Source organism: Saccoglossus kowalevskii, chromosome 9 (assembly GCF_978046115.1).
Source record: "Saccoglossus kowalevskii chromosome 9, keSacKowa6.1, whole genome shotgun sequence".
Taxonomy (NCBI): Eukaryota; Metazoa; Hemichordata; class Enteropneusta; family Harrimaniidae; genus Saccoglossus; species Saccoglossus kowalevskii.
Genome location: NC_140649.1, coordinates 34,877,438 through 34,901,406, shown reverse-complemented (window position 1 = coordinate 34,901,406; position 23,969 = coordinate 34,877,438). Strand labels below are relative to the sequence as shown.

General features: G+C 33.4%; 1 protein-coding gene across 2 annotated transcripts in view; it reads right to left on the bottom strand.

The window, feature by feature from the left end:
- Positions 1-1,079: 1,079 nt before the first annotated feature.
- LOC100313668 (neuralized PATS1) overlaps positions 1,080-23,969 on the bottom strand; it is a 28,784-nt gene continuing 5,894 nt past the window's right edge. For both annotated transcript variants that reach the window (XM_085503017.1, NM_001168127.1), the window contains 18 exon segments: positions 19,925-20,087; positions 16,277-16,601; positions 14,862-15,074; positions 13,874-13,975; positions 12,784-12,969; positions 12,340-12,456; positions 11,900-12,043; positions 11,291-11,497; positions 11,009-11,170; positions 9,424-9,565; positions 8,176-8,333; positions 7,749-7,835; positions 7,348-7,564; positions 5,910-6,053; positions 5,191-5,364; positions 4,717-4,892; positions 3,990-4,167; positions 1,080-2,787 (listed from right to left, as the gene is read on the bottom strand). In XM_085503017.1, coding sequence (XP_085359143.1) covers positions 2,459-2,787; positions 3,990-4,167; positions 4,717-4,892; positions 5,191-5,364; positions 5,910-6,053; positions 7,348-7,564; positions 7,749-7,835; positions 8,176-8,333; positions 9,424-9,565; positions 11,009-11,170; positions 11,291-11,497; positions 11,900-12,043; positions 12,340-12,456; positions 12,784-12,969; positions 13,874-13,975; positions 14,862-15,074; positions 16,277-16,601; positions 19,925-20,087 — 3,224 coding nt within the window. In that variant the 3' untranslated portion in view covers positions 1,080-2,458.

Genomic DNA, 23,969 nt, shown 5'->3' with positions numbered 1-23,969 from the left:
AGAAACTATTTACGTTGTCATGGAAAAGCTTAACTCGAAGTCTGAATAATTCATTAAGTTTTGCCTTAAATGAAGGCGTTGTCTATAGTCGTATATTGGCTTTTCAAAATTACATGTAGGGTGCCCTCTACAAGGTACGAACAATGTTTAGTGTTTTGTTGCTGGATGACATAATTCCATTTGTCACATGAATTTCTAAATGATTCCCTCTGCCAATAAATGACATTCCAGCCAACCACTGTTTAGGGATAGTTCAGATAGTTTTCCTGTGGCAACTGATTTTTGCAGGAACGTGTTTTATGTCAAGCTGAAAGTGCTGAATAGGTCAGAGTAGTAGAATTAGACAGCATCATACATGTCTATGTCCATCCCTGGGTAAGTCAGATGTTATTTCTAGTGAGGAATGCAAATGTATCGTGAAGGTACAGTATATGGGGACAAACCAGTAGTCTATTCTGTGTTGCTAATATATCCCTGGCATTTGGCTGATCTACCCAGTGCCTTGCATCTCTAGTAAATCCCAGTAGTTCTAAGCAGATAGCAAAGAGATTGTTCCTACGACCGTACCCCTTTGGTGACTGAGTAAACTGGTAGATGAAGGGTACATCCTTAAATTCTATTGCTACTGGAGACAGTCAAAAATAATGGCTTTCTGGACGGGGTTAATTTCTGATGCAGATACCAACAAAAGGTGGCATTGCGATTGCTGGTGTAAAGATCAGGGGTGAATACTGGATGCCTCCTTTAGTCCAATGCAGGATAGAGGAGGTGGTGACATAAGTGACGGGATGTATGTGGTCAGGTCTGGTCCGGTGACAAGCAACAGGGCACCAGATGCAGGCATCACATTGACAGACAGGTAGGAGCAAACTAAGCCATTTTGTAGAAATACTGGAATCACTGCCATTTTTTGCTACGGTTGGACATGTCTATATCTACATCAAGACAACTAATAGTCATACAGGACCCCTGACTAAGCAGCCTGGTGTTGTGACTCTGACAATCCAAGTTGTCTATATTTGACTTGTTTATGTAAACAATATAAACTAACTACATAAACAAAAGCGATGTACAAGTAGTCACTTGTTCTGTGAATTTTATTGAAAACAGAAATGATAGTCTGGAAATTTCAACTATTCAGGAAATGCACATCTTTTTGTCTTAAAAATAAACAACAAATAAAATATTTACAATATTATATACATTGTACTAATATACACAAATATGTCTTTTATGGAGTCAGTGTCCGAATATTAGTCATCTAAAATTTTACAAAAATAAGAGGAATATTTCACAACATTGAATAAACCAATCATAATTTAGGTTTTACTTTGAATAATCCAATCACAATGTAGGTTTCACTTTGAATAATCCAATCACAATTTGGGTTTCACTTCAGATAAACCAATCACAATTTAGGTTTCACTTTGAATAAACCAATCATAATTAATTTAGGTTTAACTTGAATAAACCAATCACCATACACAGATTATGCTCCCCTGATTAATACCGTATTTGCTCTATTAGTAACACATCTCCAATATAGAAATTTTTTTCCGATGGGGTTTTAATTAAGTACACCCAATTCACACTAATTTGATTACACTAATAGAACAAATACAGTATTCAATATTTGTAAGACTGTTACATATTGCATATATACTTCCATACATACAAGTATTTTGAAATGTTTATGTACAAGAAATTAAACTATGAAATATAAGTATACTGGATTTGTTGAATATCAAATGGACGGCTTTGACGAATTCACAAACACTTCTAAATCACAAATGAAATCTTGTTTTTTTGTTTGGCACTCTCACTGCAAATACAATAAAAAGTGACGGTGCAATGTCAGATAAATTCCATTCATGTGCTGCCATATATATGTATTGCTTTTTATACAAATACAGTACAAAACCAAGAATTTGTTCAGATTTCAAATATGTCAGTTCAAAGTCCATAAAACATATCATTTTCAAGAAGACTCAACTGCTTCTGTAGCGTGGAGTGAGATTTTCGCTTAAGGTATACTGTCTCCATTTGGCTCATAAAATACAACTATACGAGTGAGATCAGCAGCAGAATTTACAAACGTGACATCTTATCAAAATATCTATATTTTGTTTTCATGATTAGTCATCAATTTTCGGTCATGTGATATCAACTCAAGCATGGTACCAACATTTTCTCCTGGAAAATTGAGTTGGTTAAAAGGTCAAAATATGCCCCCCCCTCAAATGTTATTTTATTAAATTGTACAAGAATTGAATGATTCTTGTGATAAAAGTACCACTAAGTACAAGGTATAATTTTACTGACCATTATTAAATAAATTTTACCCTTGTCAGTGATCTCCGTTTTTATGCTTTTTCATGACAAAAACAACTGGCAGTGACTTAGGGGGCCTTACTTATGAGACTCCCTAAACTTGTCTCAAATCTTGGTCATGAATTTCTCAGAGTATACTACAGACCGTGCACATTGAAACAGACACCTGCTCAGTCGGATCACGTCCAGTTGCGATCTGTGTCTGCGACATTGTTGTAGCATTTCGACTGCTCTCGATGGAAGGAGATGACTGATATGTATTCGACATTGACCTTGTTACTGTTTGTTCTGACTGCTGTGGATTTGACACTGTTGTGGTTTTTTTGGACGCTGATATTGCTAATATGCCTTTAGGTGAAGACAACGGTGTGACATGACGCTGAACTTGATCAACAATTTCCATATACTTTGCTTTGGTATCAGCATTTATGCCAGAACCTCCATGGCCACCAATTCCTGAAAAATCAAATATTTATCAATGAAATCAAATCTTTATCTCACTTTTAGCTTGTTTCTTGATTACCAATACCTCAGTGAAAGTATTTGTTTTGGAGGCATATAAAAAGGCCCTTCCAGGAAATAACTGAGTAAGCGGTTAATGTCTCTAATGTTAGAAGGTTTGCTCTCTCCATGGGATACTAGACAAGATATTGATAAGGTGATGAGTGACACGATGTCATAAAAAGACATAAACCTAACAAAAATATATGCTACTACTGGTACTACTATAGTTATATCAACACATACTTCAAGGAAGTACTTTAAATTAATACTCTCATTGTTTTTGTATTGTTGTTTGTTCACAGTAAACTTACTGTGAAAATATCTACAAATAATGAACACAAAATATCAATATATAAGTTTATGTATAAAAGGACGTCAATTTTAGATGAAATAGTTTTACCCATTTAGGCTAATACTACAATCTTTGAATATTTAGTTTAGTCAATTTGGAAACAAAGATAAAAGAATTATGAACTTTTGAATTCAATGCACTGGTATAAAGTATATATATATATATGCTATGAACTATACCAAAACACATGCTACATAACTGTAAATTCAATAACCCATCTAAGAGTGTTGTTCATTAAAAGTTACTGTTAAGTTCCATTAGTTAACCACCCCTGAAAAGTGAGCAACATTTAATTAATGACCAAGAGTACAATATACTCATCAAATTTTGGCAAAAAAAAAACGACTTATACAAGACAATCTAAGTGACACAGATGGAGAGTCACAGTATTACATGACATGTTTCTTTATAACAATAATTATAAGTTATAAAGTTTTATAGTTATTTCAAATTGTAGCAACACTCTTGATAAGTACTGTGTATGTTAAACTAATGAATATTTTGACAATGCTTTTTATTTATTGGGAAAAATCATCCTGGACACGAGAAATTGTTAACAGCGACCTTTTTCATTTCAATACAGGCAATCCAAAAATCATGACATTTTCTTTGAAAAATTGAAAATTGTGATAATTTTAACACCGTTAGCTTAATTTGGTCCTGTCATGTTTGGATTTGTTGATGATATTACAACTACTGTAGACACAAACAACATGACAGATATGGTAAAGATAGGATGTCATACTCTGACAAAAATACAACACGATACAGAAACCAGGAGATTTGAAAATAAAAATCATACCTTTCATTTGCACATAAAGAAGATGGGAAAATATCAAGGACATTCTTCCAGGTGGTGGCCATGGTATTCGCTGGTACATAATAGGAATGATTGGTTTGGAGATAGAATCAGCCAGACTGATTTCCCGGTTACAGTTGTGAGAGACGATGTATTTAGGTGTCATACAAGCAATTACCACCTGAATGAAATAAACACAATATGGGGAGCTCTCTATTATCCATAGCTTTTGTGATTATTGACTGTATTAATCCAGCATCACCTGGAAATTTCTGTCAAATTAAGGCATTTCTGTCAATCTAGAACAAGATCTAAGTTGTATATGGGCAAATTAATTTCATTTAATCTTGGTATGTATTTGTACATTAGACATTATAGGAACCTGATGCACACTACTTTGTTTAGCAGATCAGAGCAATATTTTTGACTTCACAGGATTATTCACATTTAAATGTCACACATACATCATGTCACACTTATGCAAATAAATTTGTTTTGAGATCTAATTAAAGATGGCTGAAGTGCATTAGTCAGGTTCTATTTCAAAATGGCTGACTGTTTATATATTGGCTGACTGTCTTTTATTGCATATCAATGACTTGTCAATATAGTAACACTTTATTAGACCAACCTCAGTTTGTCAGTCCTACTTTCCACACTATGTAATCCTAACATTCTCTCCATGATATTATTTTTAATATATTAGCAAAAACTTTATCCATTCACTTACCTTACAGTTTCGCATTCCATCATCAATTCTCTCATATAGAGTATCACCTCCGCCCATTTGACCAATGTCCATCCAGCATGGGAATCCAGCTTTTTCCAAGTAGTCACGTAGTTGTTTTACCTCTTCCTGGATTCCCCAGTTATAACTGATGAAGATTGGAGCAGAAGTATGGGAATCTGAAATATAAAAGAATAATTAAACCAAAGTCATAGAGGCGAGGTGAAAAAAGATGGTGTATGAGGGATATACATGTAATGTCTAAATCAAAGTATGTCAGGGAAAATGGTAAAACCGACATGGCCACCAGTCAGCCATTTTGAATTAATCCACAAAGCCATTTGACATGCATTTAAACCATTATGTGTTGTGTCAAAGGCATTTCTTACAAATAATAAAGAGGCTACAGTCCAAAAAAATAAGTCTAAAGAAACTAATTAAACTGAAACTTACTCACAATCGTGTTTATGTTCTTACCTTGACCTTGCTGAATGGCATCAACAACATCTTCTCGGTGCATTTGTTCTAAGTACGATAGCATCATTTCAATTGACAGTGTAGTATTACCACTACTGTAAATCCAGTCTGTTAGCATGGCCAAAGCTGGGTTCACCTCGTCATTGAACTTGCGAATCTTTGCTTTCTTGTAACCTGAAAAAATTAAACAATACAATTTTCAGAATTGCACAAGCATTCAATTATACTTTATTTTTGTTTTGTTTTCTGGTTAGGCTTGATGCATTATGACAAGTATTTATAGGATGAGAGAGTAATATGTGATAAAGATAAATCAAATCTAAGTGTGATGTGAAATGATGACAAATTGTAAGACAAACATAATACTGCAAATGAGCGAGTCTGTGAAATTTTTTTGTTGTCTCAGGCTGTTTTTTTTTTGGTACTCATGCATTTTTTCGCATTCAGATTTACAAATCAAACTTCCACGCATCCAATGGTGATGCTAATGATCATAAAAATGTTATTCATCACACATAGATATCTCAGTGGTATAACTTTATCTTATAAATTCATGTCTACATGCTATGCATATAACATCAATACAACAGTCAGGATACAATACAAATGTAGTTGAGCTAAGCCAGACACAATTTGGTTTTGACAACTTTTTTTATTTACTAGCTTTCCTGTATATGCATACATAACAGGCAAATCATGCATTTTATCACAAGGTTTACCTAATTTTTCCGCCAGTGCCAACCAATCAGAGCCTTCAGACCCAGCGTTCAGTAATTTTGCTGCTTTCTTCATCCAGTCTGGTAGTTCTTCTTCTAAGAGCCTGAGATTACTTTGTTGTCTTGAAAGTGGTCGTGGAGCAACAACTGAAAATGAATTGTAAAGTCAGATTGCTCTAACATTGGGAACACAAAATTAACTTACTCCTCAACATTTAAAATTTGCTAATTAAAATTCAATTGAATGTAAGGCTAAACAAAAAAAAAGATTTATGTCAGTGCACATATCATTATGATACTGTATTTGAGACCCTATTATTAAAGAAAGCTTAGAAAGAACTCCTGTGTGCTGAAAGTTATGGGAACATATTAATTAAAAATGTATTAGCCTTCCCAAAAAGTAGCTTGGCAACCAATATTTGTCTGCTATTTGAGATGTGAAAACAATGTGATCTACTTTATTGAAGTTTATAATACATACAGAAAATATATTCGATTTTACATCTGTTTTTTTTCAGTCTAATTAATTCCAGAGCACCTCTACCACAAGGTCAAGTTGAATCTGATTTTTTGTGATATAATTTTTTGAGAAGTCAGTAACCACGTACCAAGTTTCATTGAAATGTAATGAATAGAACTTGAAATAGCGGGAAAGCCAACAATTTACTAATTATGCAAATTAGGTAATTAATAACATTGACCTATGACATCTATGTATCTGCTTCATTGTAATGTGATCATATTACTTGAGATAGCAGTGGAACAGTCATGCAACAGCTAAAAAGTAGTTAAATATCATGCAAATTAAGTAATTAATATGAATGGATTTAACCCAAAGCATCTATGGATCAAGTTTCATCAAAACCAAGCATATGTTTTTTTGAGATATCAGTGGAACAGTCGGATACACACACACAAACACTCATACAGACAAACTTGACTGTCTGGGGGAAATTACAACTTATGGATACCGACCAAGCCACTAAAGACTGAATATTGTAATCTTGTATTCAAACCATTGTAACGTTTACAGTACCAACTTTCATGTATCTTTACACTTGTAAACCTTATAAGATGACTCAATAAAATGGTTTAAAAACAAAAAAACTTGACTGTCACACAAGATTCAAAATATAAATTAGAAAAAAAAACCTTTTTATTCTAATATTAGTCTAATATATATATCTAACTAAATTTGAGAACACTAGTATTGGGTCAAAAGTCAAGACACCATGGCAATTAACTCCACCACACCTATAAAAGCATGAAGTACAATTCATGTGCAAAACAGAATAATTATGTGTATGATTAGGTTCACAAACTATTTTTCTAGTAAGGTCATGTAAACAATAATTCAAGACAACCACACATCACATTAAAATAAATATGTTGACAATACTGATGATGTTGAAAGAGTTTAAAAATAAAAACCACAACTGACCTGACGTAGATTTTGATGGAAACCATTTCTTAAATGAGTTTGTCTTAATGCGTCTATGATCACACAGCACTACTTTGTTGTTGAGACACTGATCAAGGTTAAGGAAATGTTCGTCTTTCTTTGAACCACAAGGACATGCAACCGAAAACTCGTATTTGATTCGTTTGATCCACATTTCTCTCAGGTCGGCCAGCGTGGAATCCAAGAAATGACGCACCTGCAATGAAATAAAAAGACAAGTTGAAATTTTAAGTAAAAAATGGTACAACCCGATAATTTGCCTGTATCCAAATATCATGATTTACAATCAACCCATTAAATGACATGAAATTGTTGGATCAAGAAAATGAGTAAAATTCATTCATTCATTGCCTAACTGACTTCAATTCAAATTACAATACCTTAGCACATGCTTCTGGTTTTGGTGGCTGGTCAGGTATTTCCTCACTGTCATCTGCATCAAAAAGCCCAACATGCATCACAGTCACCTGCAGAAAATTACATATAAAATGTGACAATATATGTACACAATACAGTTTCACTTTCACAATGAGCATGCGATAAAGAGCACCTCCCCTGCCTGTTCTAAAATAGGCTTGCAAGTTTGGGGGAAAATGCATTTTATTTGTAATATTTCATTAGTTAGAATTTATTCTTGTACATATCAAGTATCATGAGTCCAATCTAAACAAAATCTAAACATTTTCAAAAAACGGTGTAACATATATTCACGAATTTGATTATTGCCACAAATTTTGAGTGTAGTGCAAAAATTTTATAAATGAAAAATACGACAGACAAACAAAAGACAGACAGCACACAATCTACCTTAATTCTTGCATGTCTTATTGGAGCCATCTCTAATGCAAAGTCATGGTCTTCATCCAAATAGAATCTTGCCTCCCTATGATAAAGTTTGGGTTCATGGCCACCTTGTTCTTGTGAATATCGTACAGCACGGGTCAACATTCGATGAAATAAACCATCTAAATACATGATACAGAAACATGGGTTAGGTACATACCATAACTAAACATCAACAGCTTTGCATCTACATAGGGAAGACTAATAAATTGCTTTTTGAGTTTATTCAATCGAAAGTTCAATTTTGATCCAGGTAAGATTTCCACTTTAAATTTTAGATTAATGACATGAATCCAACGGTTCTTGGAGGCTTACTTTCAATAGATCGCAGCAAAGTGGCTGCTCTGCTAAGTACGACACCCGATCCACACCTAAGTCGTCTGCAAGTGATTGCTTGCAGAATTTTTCCCCACTTGAATTTTGGTAATTTTTTAACATTTTCTGTAATTTCCACTGAATTCAATTTTAATTCTGAACAAAACAGACAAAATGTGACAGTGCTTCTAGTTTTTGATCCAAAAATTTGAAATTTTCACAACATTTTATGTGGGAAATCAGTAGACTATAAATGGAACTATTTTGTGGATGGTGCCTGAATTTGACTTAGGAACAGAGGGTTGGAACAAATAAAAGCAGATGGCTGATTTTGATTGCTCATTAGTACAATTGTGGTAACAAAACCTTGTGATGTACTCCTGCACAACCTTTTGTTACAAATAATCAAAGCAATTCTTAGTTTCTCGGTCTTGATTTGATTTGACAATGATGCAACTTTCAAACATTCTATTGTCAACACATTATGGTGCTATGATCCAAAATACAACTTGTTTTGCTGAGAAGGAAAGGGAAAGTAATTATTCATCATAATCCATGTAAAATTGTTGTTTTTCATCAAATTAATCAAAATATCCATGACTTTTATCATATTTATCTTTATACTGGCTTTGACCTTTGAAACACCAAAGTCAATTTCTGTCACCTTTCAAAAACAAATCCCACATAATTGTTTTCAGATTTTCTCAAAACGTTGATCAATACTTGAAAGGAATAAGAAATTATGTACAAAATTAACAAAACATTAAGAAAAATATATAAAAATGGATAAAATATTTTGTGAGAAAAATTGAAGGCGCTCAATGAGCTTTCCCAGTGATGAAATGCAGAAAAAAAAAGAGTAAAAAGCGTTTTTTATGATACTGAGAATAGACTTACCTGGAAGAAATCCACCGAATGTGAGATAAAAGACGGCATTTGTCTTGGTCATTGTAATTAACTCTTCTTTGTTTGGGTGATTACGTAGTCTGGACGGAACATAGTAACTCTTCTCCCAATTATTTCTTGCATCTTCGTTCAACTAATGAAATAATACAATGAAACTCATTACTAATGAAATAATACAATGAAACTCATTACTAATGAAATGATACAATGAAACTCATTACTAATGAAATAATACAATGAAACTCATTACTAATGAAATAATACAATGAAACTCATTACTAATGAAATAACACAATGAAACTCATTACTAATGAAATAACACAATGAAACTCAGTGTTAATGAAATAACACAGAGTAGATATCTTACCTGTCGAGGAGGCATTCTCTCACAGAGTAGATATCTTACCTGTTTAGGAGGCATTCTCTCACAGAGTAGATATCTTACCTGTTTAGGAGGCATTCTCTCACAGAGTAGATATCTTACCTGTCTAGGAGGCATTCTCTCACAGAGTAGATATCTTACCTGTTTAGGAGGCATTCTCTCACAGAGTAGATATCTTACCTGTTTAGGAGGCATTCTCTCACAGAGTAGATATCTTACCTGTCTAGGAGGCATTCTCTCACAGAGTAGATATCTTACCTGTTTAGGAGGCATTCTCTCACAGAGTAGATATCTTACCTGTCTAGGAGGCATTCTCTCACAGAGTAGATATCTTACCTGTCTAGGAGGCATTCTCTCACAGAGTAGATATCTTACCTGTCTAGGAGGCATTCTCTCACAGAGTAGATATCTTACCTGTTTAGGAGGCATTCTCTCACAGAGTAGATATCTTACCTGTCTAGGAGGCATTCTCTCACAGAGTAGATATCTTATCTGTTTAGGAGGCATTCTCTCACAGAGTAGATATCTTACCTGTTTAGGAGGCATTCTCTCACAGAGTAGATATCTTACCTGTCTAGGAGGCATTCTCTCACAGAGTAGATATCTTACCTGTTTAGGAGGCATTCTCTCACAGAGTAGATATCTTACCTGTCTAGGAGGCATTCTCTCACAGTGCAGATATCTTACCTGTCTAGAAGGCATTCTTTCACAGAGTAGATATCTTACCTGTTTAGGAGGCATTCTCTCACAGAGTAGATATCTTACCTGTTTAGGAGGTATTCTCTCACAGAGTAGATATCTTACCTGTTTAGGAGGCATTCTCTCACAGAGTAGATATCTTACCTGTTTAGGAGGTATTCTCTCACAGAGTAGATATCTTACCTGTTTAGGAGGCATTCTCTCACAGAGTAGATATCTTACCTGTTTAGGAGGCATTCTCTCACAGAGTAGACATCTTACCTGTTTAGGAGGCATTCTCTCACAGAGTAGATATCTTATCTGTTTAGGAGGCATTCTCTCACAGAGTAGATATCTTACCTGTCTAGAAGGCATTCTCTCACAGAGTAGATATCTTACCTGTTTAGGAGGCATTCTCTCACAGAGTAGATATCTTACCTGTTTAGGAGGTATTCTCTCACAGAGTAGATATCTTACCTGTTTAGGAGGCATTCTCTCACAGAGTAGATATCTTACCTGTTTAGGAGGCATTCTCTCACAGAGTAGATCAAACTTCTCCATCAAACCAAGCAGTGCATTCTTTTGTTCCAGGATGTCTCTCCACATGTGATTGATCAGTTTATCCTGTAGAACACCTTCCTGGTCAAGCATGGTCCATGCGTCGATAAACACTGGCCACTAAAATAAACAACATCGAGCAATTTAAATTATTTCACTTTTTATAAGTAAATACAATATTTTCTTATACGTATATATATATATATTGTAAAACTGATATACGCAGGTAACTGCACTTGCCTGTTCATCAATATCTTTGACTGTTATGACACGTTTGAATACGTCCACCAACCACTGTGGTTTCAGTACAATAGTGTTCTGCAGGGAGTCATCCATGGCACCTGTACCACCGTAATATATAATAACACCAAGATCATGGTAGAACTGCAACATTGTGTTCAAACCTTCATCTGTAGTGATACCCAATTCATTACCAAGCTCTATAGCCTATGACAGACACAAATGTATTTGTTATGTTACAAGATTTTGTATAATGTATTATGAACGATGCCATCATAACACGATATAGCTTTAAGAATACAGGTAATTAGTGTTCAACTCAGACTGTATTTGATCGTGTCCATGGTTATTCCTTTGTCTCTTGCGAGTTGCACACCCTATTTCATGAAGCATTCGTAGCACAGTTATACATCAGATTTTAATGAATCAGCATACAATTTACGCATTTCTTGGGTTTATGGATAAAAATTGGCAGCTGGAAGTCCTTAGTAATTACCAATGTAACCAGATGTTTCGTACTGCACAATGGTTATTTGCTTACTGATGTGTTAATACCACAACCTTTCATAATATTCAACTCTTGTCAGATAAATTTGAATCTTGCTTTACCTGATTACGAGAGAGGTAATAAGTTTTATTCTCAGTGTACTCAGCAACTTTCTTTTCAAATTTCAACCATTTTATTGGCATCTGTTCTCCCATGTATTTTTCTTTACTGACCACCTCCTCTATGTGACTCCGAAGTTTACCAATCTGAAAGAAAGTTATTCAAATAAGAACAAACTTTAGTATTTACATGATAATTTTTAACATGCTGACATCCACAATACATGCTTAATGTTGGGAAACAAATTTCCTTCATTTAGAATACTAAAAAAGAAATTCCCTATCTGGAAAACAAATGGCTCTTTTTGAGAAAATATATCCCACAATGCATCACTAAAAACATTCATTTACAGTTCACATGAAAATTATAAAAAAATTTTAAAAAGACCGATTTTTTTGAAAAACAATGGCAGTATTTGAGAGGTAAAACAACCACTTCTTACCTGCTCATCTTCTGTATCTTCTAGGTTATTTTCTACCGCATAATATTGGTTTACTATATGCATCTTATATGGCTTCCCCTTTAAACTCTCACGAATCCTTCGAAATTTGCTCTCTACCTGTATACAGAAATTATCTGAAATTAATTTTCTCTTAAATTTGTACACAATCTGCTCTCTGCTTTTAAAACGCATAATCAGAATTACTTTTAATTTAGGCAGTGTATTAGGTTCCAAACGCTTTGATATTCAGTGGAGATAAATATCATCAAATGTCACAAGCATCAGTTAAAAAAATTGTGGGTGTTTTTGTTTTGGAGAATTTAAGAATAAATGAAATAAAAATTTAAGTTTCATGAAAAATCAAAATAATAGCAGAATTTGTAAACCAAATTGATTTGATTAGATTTTGATTTTAAATGGAATGGAACACCAGAGAATACTTACTATCTTCTGCCTGACTTCAGGATCAGGATCCAAACTGTTCTTATGTGTTCCTACGATGAATATTGGTGGTGATAGCGTTTCATCTTCCAGACTATTTAGTCGATTCTGTGCTGTGTGTGCATGAATTGAACTCATCCAGAAATCTATAAAATCTAGATTTGACAACTCACTTTCCTCAAAAACAACCTAGAAATGACAGTTAACAATGATTAATGACAAAATTCATGACATAGCAAGTTTCTTTCAATTTGTTTTCAGGTTAGGTGGTCTAAAACAATAATTCAAAATGTTAAGGGGTCTATGGAGGAAATATCAAATTAAATGCATTTTGCCTAAACATATTTAAAGAAGCTGGAAGGTCAAATGAAAAAAATATCATGAGCTTGAGAAATCATAAATAACCATAGTCTATGCCCCCTCCCCCAGACAAGTTTTCATATTTAATGTTAAAAGAGATCACGCAATGACCAAATCACAGATCATTTGTACTAGTAAGTCTTGACTTTTAACAAAGTTTATAATTTAATGTAAGTTTACAATTTGAAGTAAAATATGTTTTTGACTGAGCTTCTGTTACAAAGTCTCACAAGGAAACAACAGGGTGCATATTTTTTCCCATGTTCAAACAGAAACAATTTTAACACTTGAAAGAAGCAGTCTACAGTCTACTCACACTGAAAAAGTGTTTAGTTTCTGGTGGCAGACCTTGTCAATGACTTATAACGTCATGTGAACCATTCTACACTTTGTGCACAACGTATTTTCTGTCCCAAAAATCGCAACCCTAATCCATTTTTTTGAGTAATGAGCGGAAGAGATATCAGGTTGAAACAAAAAAATGACAATGCTGGTAAGGGTATAAATTTGGATTACAATTCATCCTTCCACCTCCTATTACATTGTATCTTCCTACACAGTTACCTACTAAGTATTTGAAGGTACCAAATAGTCATTTCAAAAAGTTTTTTTATTTATTATTAATGAAGTTCATATTACAAGAGTATCAAAACTCATTGAAAATAATACCAAGAAAAAAAAAATGGGCCTTCATCGATGCTGAAACAGAATAAAACAATTCAGACATCTTTACCTCTCCTCCATCTCCTCGTCTGACTTGTGTTTGTGCTGGTGCATCCAAATCATGTGAAAGATTAAATACAATAATATACACTGCTCTTGAAGACAAAAACACCTGTAAGATATAACATAGTTAAACTGTCAATGCCTTGCCCATCACAATACATACATAGCACCTATAACATATGACAAAACTGAGATGCAGGGAACTGCCACAAAAACAATACAAGACTGTTACACTAGAATTACATTACATTCACAGTCATAGTCATAGTCAAAATTGTCATGTTTACAAAATACTCAAAATATACTTGTTTTGATGTCAGTATTGGTGTTATATATTGCATACTTTTTCTAACATTGAATTGGGAGAATATCACATAAAAGAATAAATATTGGCATTAACAATTTGGTATTAGTTTACCATTAAAAGACTCACTTTATCATAATTTTCAGAAAAGACTTTATATTAGGATCTTGTTTCAGATCTACCACAAAAGAAAACTGATAATAGAGAATTTTGATAATTTTAGAAGGGGAAACAAATGGCTGTTTGTGGAATTGATAGGAATACTGAATTTTCTCTCGGTTAGGGATGGTTCATTAATTTAAAACAATGCATGTACAAAATTTGCTTGACAATTTTGTTGGTAAATTGTTGGCTGTTGATTAGGGTTGACTTCTGATGTGAATATTTGAAGCTGAAGAACAACATACACAGTGCCCTCCACAGTATCGGTTAATTTACATAATACTAGAATATGTTAATCACCGTTATTGTATTCATTGTTATGCTAAATTGGATCTATTGTTTATCCCAAAATTAAACAGTTGGGAACCCCCACTCTGTAATGCCCTGGGAAGAACTCTGAATACTAAATGCAGGAATGCTTGATTTTGATGAATTTTTAACATTAGAATGTACATCTATCCACTATGAAACTCCGCTAAGTTTTAATTAAGCCACCCCTACCCAAATAATGGTCCATCCTTTACTGTACCTGATGCGTTGTATAGTAGACGGCCTGCCCAGCAAAATCCCAAATATTAAGGACAATCTTTTTCTTAGCAGCCTCTTGTTTGTCCATCAACTGATCTTCATCCTTCTCAGCCTCGTTCAACATCTGGGTAACTAGATGTACAATCTTATCTGACATGTCTTTAAGTAGATCCTCATCAACATCTTTGGACTCAGATTCTTGAATATCAATTGACTAGGAAATAGAAATTCAAAAATTAACTCTTTTAGTCAACTTTTTGCTACCATTCACCAAAACAATTTTTTTTTATATTTAAAAGTTTTGATTCAATTTGTCCAAAATTAACCAATAATTCTGTGAAAAAAAATATATGAAATGTTGTCAAGAAAACATATGGCATTTAAACCTTTATGCACCATATTTTTCCACCATATTTTGATGTTACGCATGTTGCCTATTTTGTTTTTTTCAACAAAAATTTTCTATATCAAAAGTTTTAAACAAATATGAAAAAGGTTACAGATTTAATTTTGTGAATGGTGACAAAGTTGACTTTGGCATTCAAAGTGTTAAAAAGTAAAGACGAATGTAGATGGTTTGAAAATCTCTGAATTTCTAAATTGTAAAGTTTTGTGAATTTTATTAAATATTAAAACAAATTTCTGAATTGTAAACCTCAAAGTTGTGTGAATTTTACACAATTTTAAACCACAACAGTTGTAAGTGAAGAGCAAATTATTACTATAGGGAATTCACAATATTGTTTTCTCCATGGAAACAAGTTGGTATCCCATATTTTTTAGTTACTAGCATATAAAAACAATCTTACAACCAAATTAAATGTTTTCATGACTACCAGTACATGTGTTACATATCTCAATTAAACAAAATTAAATAATAAAAGCATGATCAACATGCCATACTATACTAATATAATCTTAGATTCGGAACATTTCAAATGTAGATTTCACTTGTGGTGCATGCATTGTAAACATTTGAAAACACCTCAAACATTCGAAATCCTCACCCCTACCCCAATTAAACTGAGATGTCTAGGAGAATAAAATATTTTTGATTTGTTGAAGGATGGTAATCACACACAACACAACACAACACAACAGCACAGACTTATGTAGTATAAAAGACAGGTTTTAATTCCTTGAGTGTCATTATATTTCCCACCAATTATTTCGGTGCAACATTTTGGTCATTTTCATGTATTTTCCTAATATTTCTTTGTTTAATTTTTGACCAAAAGGATGTTGTTTACAATTTGCTTTGATTTTGATCAAAATTGTTGATAAATTGTTGAATAATATTAGGATTAATATCAATGATAGAAAGGTTTTTTTAGCCCACTATGGAAACAGAACTCTCGCAAAAATTAATCTCCATAAACCTCTAGTTTCCTAGGTTACAACATCAATAATACTTACCTCAGATTTATTGGAATCTGTTTGTGATACATTTTGATTTTTTTTATTCTTTTTATCAGTTGCATCGGTCTTTTTTTTCAACTTCTCTACCTCATTTTCTTTATCATCTTTGTTTTTACGCTTCCGTAATAATAGTTCCTGTACAATGTTATTAGCGATGGCCCTTGCATACTCTTCTTCAAGCCCCTGTGGTCCATCAAGAACACCTTTGTTTTCATCAGCTTCATCTTCCTTATGAAGCTTCCATGCCTCATATTTCAGTACGTTAATTTCACAGGCATCATTTGTATCTATTCCATCTGTGCTTTCCTCTGCAGAATCGTATCTGTGGAAAGTAAAAATCCCATAAATAATCAATATATGTATTTCCAAATTCAATGTCACTATGGCAACCAGGATGTTTGTATTTTTTCACCCTAAGGCCAGACTATTTTATTCCTTGTTTCTCGATTTTTTATAAGGCAATTTTTTTGAGGAGGGCGGAAAAAAAAATTAATTCTTTTTTCTATTAGATTTGTGTGATTCTCAAAGAATTGTAAGTGAGATCATTGATCGGAGAGAAGAAATGAAATAATATTTTATTCCATGTATAACCTTGGTTCTCATCTGCGCAAGACTTTGATCATGATACTCTCACGAAAATGCAACTTGGGTTTGTTATGCGGCGGGCGGAAAAAAATGAAGATAAAAATAAGTTTTTTTTAGCAAGTCGACGGGCGCGAGAAATTACGCTGAAATAAAATTTTATTTTTATTTCATTTTCGGCTTCTGTTCGCGAAACAAGGGATAATAAAAGTCTGGCTGAATTATCAAATAATCACTCAAAATTCCAGGTGTCTCAACAGAAATACCTCCTTACCTCATATACATATTCATGTAATGTACATATAAAACAGTGCATGACTAAGGGGTTGGTGTTTTATAAAACATAAGCCCAGCATAATGTAATTTACTCATTTAACACTAGAATCATGAAAGTGGAAAATATACATCAAAATCAATTTCAGGTAATCTTGGCCACTAAGAAATGATGCCAAAATTATCTAAAACAATCCCAAAAAACTTAAAAATAACCAAAATGTTGCAACAAATTGTTGAAAGAAAAAAATAATGGCGCTTGAAGGATTAATGTAACCTGAATACTTTGAACGACAAGCAATAAGATTCAGAATAAAAATATTTCTGATCATCAAGTGCCAGATAAAAATTTGCACTTTTTTATGGCTTCTGTCAGAATATTGGAAGAAATGAAACAAAAAATTCTTCATGAAAATTCAAAATGCATGTGATATTAATTCTATGGTAATATTGAATAATATTTGAAAGAAAAACACATGCTTTCACATGTTGATGTTAGAAATCAAATTGCAGATTTTTTAATGTTTTTTAATGCTATAGGGAGACATCTGTACTTGTCATGTACGTCTTAATCATCCATAAAAACACTCATTTTATTATGGTTTATCGCTTCATAAAACCTCTGATAATTCACCTTTTAGTATTGCATACATACGTATTACCTTCAAATCTATCAATCTTGAGAGAATAGCAGTTAATTCACATGTAGAACAGTGATTGATTATCTTTGAGAATGAAACCATGACACATTTTTTTTTGTAACATACAGTTCTTGATCGAGCATAAGGAAACAATTTCACATGATTAAGAGGTATCTACTGCTTTCAGAGATAACAGGACACACACGTATTAACCAGCTGACTTGCAATCACACACCATCATTTTAACAGGTATCTACTGCTTTCAGAGATAACAGGACACACACGTATTAACCAGCTGACTTGCAATCACACACCATCATTTTAACAGCCGGAATCTCATCATTAGGTATCTATATTATCGTCATTACTGTCAACTGTTGAATAGAGTCACCACATAAATAAACCATTTCTTAAAAATGATGTTGCCATGGAAACTATCCTAAAATCTTTTGACCTTTCTAAATCTGAATAGTGCTCAATTCATTTAGTTCATATTTCAAAAAAAGTACCAAAAATTAGAATAATAGTAAAATTTTATAATCGCAGCTTTTTTTTTCCCCTCCAGCCATGAAATGAAATGAACACAATGGAACATAGCCTACTACATGTACATGCATTCATGATATGATATCTTAGTTTAGGTAATCAATGTTACCATGGAAACATAAATATAACTGTACTTGAGAGTTAGATATCCTAATTTATAGATACATTAACAAAGGAATACATTAACTGTCTAAAAACCATGTATGGATAGATAGACATATTTGGTGGTCATGACAAACCGTTATCTGATCATTATATTTTTTAATTTAATTGATAACATTTTTTTTTAAATCTCTTACCAGAAAACATGATATTTGTTGTATATTTATTTGCCATAAAAAAATTAGCATAACTGGGAGTACCAAGATGGCCGTCCTTGATGTATACATATATATACAAGTTGACATGTGGTTGTAGGTGTGCTTTAATTCAATAAATCCTAATACATTCATTTTCTAACCTTTCGAGGTACTGACTATAACCATAGGGAATGAGAAATGGTTTTTGATTTAAGAGAAAATGTATAAAAAATAATAGATTGATTATTTTTCACCTTAAGGTCATCCACCGACAATGTTGTTTTGTGTCTGACACAACTCAAACGTAATCCAATTTCAACCTGTCAATTTCACTATGAATTAATATTTCATACATATATTCTGCGTGTATAATAAAGCGCTATTGACGTCAACTAAGGGATTAGTTCCAGTGACAGACATGACATTCTATGGTAATAATTGTTTGTCGTCTCAAATGCATTGAGTGTCAGGTTTGTGTGGGGATTATCAGTTTTCACAGTCGTCCTGCAGACAAGCGTGTATGATGTTTTTTTAAATGATTTTCGAGTCATGTTGAGATTTTCTTGACATCCAGTTTTTTAAATCAATTAATAATAATAATTTAATAATATTTTTTTTAAATCACATATTTATTTATCTCTATAAATAAAACCTATACTGTATTCAAATTCAAATAAAATAAATGCTTTGAAATACATATTTGTTTTGTATTTTTGCAGCTAGGAATGTTCTCGCTTTCATATTGTGACCCCAGTGAACATTTTTTTACTAATAAAATTTGTGATTTTCACTGGCTTGTATAAATCATGAATGTATTTCTCTCTTACGGTTAAAGTGGATTAGATATACTATAGAGAACATAGCTTGTATCTTCATGTCAAAGCTTTACAAACATACAGCAAGCAAAAAGATTTTTTTAAATTTTTCCCATTTGAATATGTGTACACAAAATTGTGTTGTCATGGTTACCCCTGAATACACCACAGTTGCTCATATTAGAAACACTTATATACTGACCATTCAAAGAGTAGCATATAAAGGCTAAAAGAAAAATTTTAAATGAGGTGATGATCAAACTAAATAGCGTCAACCGAGTATGTCCCTAGTTGTTCCTGATGAACGTGATAGATTTAACAATATTCCGCATGTGTGAAGATCGCATAGTGTGAACATAACTACGGTAATATAGCAATCAAATCTAAAACATCTTACATGTGTAAGTTTATAACCTTTAACCGTTACAGGTCAAAGTTCATAGTACATGTCATATATATGAAAATAGTAACTGAGTAATAGTAAATTACCTCTGTCCAGTCAATGATTTTTTTAAACTCGTCTTGCCAACTCTGTCCTGTCCAACAAGCATCAATCTTGTTCGGAAAATAGGCTTGGTGCCAGCTTTGGAGGCTTGTAAGAATGCACGCATAGACTCTGGGCCACGTGCCAAAATCTCAGCAGGTGCTTCCTCTGCAAAATAAAATAAATAATTTTAATTTAAACACAGCAATTGCATCTCCTGCTGTTGAAATCACTGATGTTAACAAGTGCATATAAGATACTGACATAGCCTTTTTACAGGATAGTAATAAACAGATATTATGATCAAATCAAGTGTAAATAAGATACTGACATAGCCCTTTTACAGGATAGTAATAAACAGATATTATGATCAAATCTAAAATTGTTGGTTGGTGACATAGGGCGAACAAGATATATTGTGATTGATCGGGAACATTTCATTATACTGTAAAATACTTTATTTTAATTTTTCGCTGATGTTTAGTATGGAGTTTATTTTCACTTTTTTTGATGAGCTGAACGTAAAATACTAGATACACCTTTCAGTGAAAATAGTGAAAGTAAATTCCAAGCAAAAATAAAATAATAAAAGTACTTTATAGTTAATGTACTAATTAAAGCATTTCAAAAATCTGATTATAATATTAATAATAATAATATTACGTTTTTCTGAAAATGACACTTTTCGAATATTAAGTATTTAGCCAATTTACTCAACATACTTTAAGGTAACACACAAGAAATTCTGTTTCCTGTTACTATGACTGCACGTAATAAACCAATAAACATTGTCATGTAATTTATGATCAACTTTCTCATAAATTACGGGATGGCCTTAATTTAATTAACACATTACTTGCTGAGTTGTTTTCCCATTTATCTTGGGTATCACAGGAGTCTTTTAGCAATCGATGTGTTACGTTGTTTTCCCATTTATCTTGGGTATCACAGGAGTCTTTCAGCAATCGATGTGTTACGTTGTTTTCCCATTTATCTTGGGTATCACAGGAGTCTTTTAGCAATCGATGTGTTACGTTGTTTTCCCATTTATCTTGGGTATCACAGGAGTCTTTTAGCAATCGATGTGTTACGTTGTTTTCCCATTTATCTTGGGTATCACAGGAGTCTTTTAGCAATCGATGTGTTACGTTGTTTTCCCATTTATCTTGGGTATCACAGGAGTCTTTTAGCAATCGATGTGTTACGTTGTTTTCCCATTTATCTTGGGTATCACAGGAGTCTTTTAGCAATCGATGTGTTACGTTGTTTTCCCATTTATCTTGGGTATCACAGGAGTCTTTCAGCAATCGATGTGTTACGTTGTTTTCCCATTTATCTTGGGTATGGCAGGAGTCTTTTAGCAATCGATGTGTTACGTTGTTTTCCCATTTATCTTGGGTATCACAGGAGTCTTTTAGCAATCGATGTGTTACGTTGTTTTCCCATTTATCTTGGGTATCACAGGAGTCTTTTAGCAATCGATGTGTTACGTTGTTTTCCTATTTATCTTGGGTATCACAGGAGTCTTTCAGCAATCGATGTGTTACGTTGTTTTCCCATTTATCTTGGGTATCACAGGAGTCTTTTAGCAATCGATGTGTTACGTTGTTTTCCCATTTATCTTGGGTATCACAGGAGTCTTCTAGCAATCGATGTGTTACGTTGTTTTCCCATTTATCTTGGGTATCACAGGAGTCTTTTAGCAATCGATGTGTTACGTTGTTTTCCCATTTATCTTGGGTATCACAGGAGTCTTTTAGCAATCGATGTGTTACGTTGTTTTCCCATTTATCTTGGGTATCACAGGAGTCTTTTAGCAATCGATGTGTTACGTTGTTTTCCCATTTATCTTGGGTATCACAGGAGTCTTTTAGCAATCGATGTGTTACGTTGTTTTCCCATTTATCTTGGGTATCACAGGAGTCTTTCAGCAATCGATGTGTTACGTTGTTTTCCCATTTATCTTGGGTATCACAGGAGTCTTTTAGCAATCGATGTGTTACGTTGTTTTCCCATTTATCTTGGGTATCACAGGAGTCTTTTAGCAATCGATGTGTTACGTTGTTTTCCCATTTATCTTGGGTATCACAAATTGTGGCTGATACAAAATTTAGTGTAATCCTCTTAAATGTTTAATTTTTGTTTTGTTATTATCATATTCCTTGTATTGCCCAGCATAAAACTATGAGAAACCCAATAATATCACACCTGGCCCTGTTTGACAACCATATTCCTAGTATGAATTTAGAGCGGTTGCGCACTCATTTCAGCGGTTACACCACGGTCTAGAGGTGACATTTGTAGCAAAATTGTATTGATCACGTCAGTACAGAATTTTGTCATTATGTTGTGGGGGTTGCTTTTATAAAACATCAACACATTAGCTACAACTACATGTAGGTGTCGAACATGGGAAGATAAAATGTATCCAGGGCGGAAATCTAACCACACTCAAGAGAGTACAAGCAAGGGGTTGCAATAGTTGCGTTTGCGATTGAAATGATGTTAGAATGTTGTGACGTCAGGAGCAGAAATATCAATCTGTGCAGATTGAATAAATGGTACAAATAAGATTATAACTGAGATGAATAAAACACCACTACTTTGAAACAATAACATTTATTTTTAATGAAACCCTATAAGGTATATGATAAAATCTTTATGAACTTGACATGCCGGCCCTCGATTGCATGGCTAACACACCCTCACAAGTGACTAACGCAGCTACAATAGCTCAGACGATTCCGTATCCAGTCCAGGAGCAATAATAATGCGTTGCTAGTTGTTTATCAAATTAGCTTTCTTGTATGTTGTTCAGACGTTTTGAGCTAAATCTAACTATGCTGACTGAGCAGATTCTATAAAACGTGACATCAGTCAACTTTAATGGGTCACATTTAATGGGCTATTGTAAAAGACCCTGAAAACCTAGTGAAATACTGTATGTATGACAATAAAACCAGTTTGGAACAATTAAACCAAGTAAGAGTAGCCTTAGAGAAATGGAATGTTTTGTAGCAAACAATACTAGTGATAATAAATGTGAAGCTATTAGAATGTGGAGAGTGTAACATCAAACAACAGTGAGAGCAAACCGAGGTCAAGCACCATGGAAACGCTTTTCACAATTTCAAAACCTTTGACCTATATTAACTCTATTGTTAATTGCTAAATAGTGTTTGAAACAAGCAGCCTATCGGCTGAGATAGCTCCGCTGTTAGCAATGCACATTTCAATTAAAGAACTGAAGACATCATTAGAAAATGAACAATATGTATAGTATCAAAGCAATCGGACTTACAGTTTTTAACAAGAAGTCGAAAATAACACTTTCTACCAAAAATGACAAAAATATTCACCAAAATTAGAGAATTGAAGATATCATCACGAAATGAACAAATCTGAGAAAGGTCTACATGTAGTATCTATATATGTAATATCAAAGCAATTGAACTTTTGGTTTTTAAGAAGAAGTCGAAAATATCACTTTTTACCAAAAATTACAAAAATATTCACCAAAATTAGAGAATTGAAGATATCATCACAAAATGAACAAATCTGAAAGAGGTCCACATGTAGTACCTATATATGTAATATCAAAGCAATTGGACTTGCGGTTTTTAACAAGAAGTCGAAAATATCACTTTTTACCAAAAATGACAAAAATATTCACCAAAATTAGAGAATTGAAGATATAAAGATGAAATGAACAAACCTCAGAGAGGTCTACCTAAGGTACATATACACCAAGTATCAAAGCATTCAGGCTTGTAGTTTTCAAGAAGAAGTCGAAAAAGTAAAACATTGACACGGACGACGACGGACAATCACTCATATGATATAAGCTCCGCTCGACAAAGTCGACAGCGGAGCTAAAAAAGAATCAGTCTGTGTCAATATACCAACCTATTTTTACCTTCCCAGCAAGTCTTACTTTACCATAAAATTACTACTGGTAATACAGATTTTTCACTACTATTCCTAAACCAAAGTCAATTTTATTCGAAAACAATTTCAATATGTATGTAGTAGCAAGGAGGATTTTGAGTG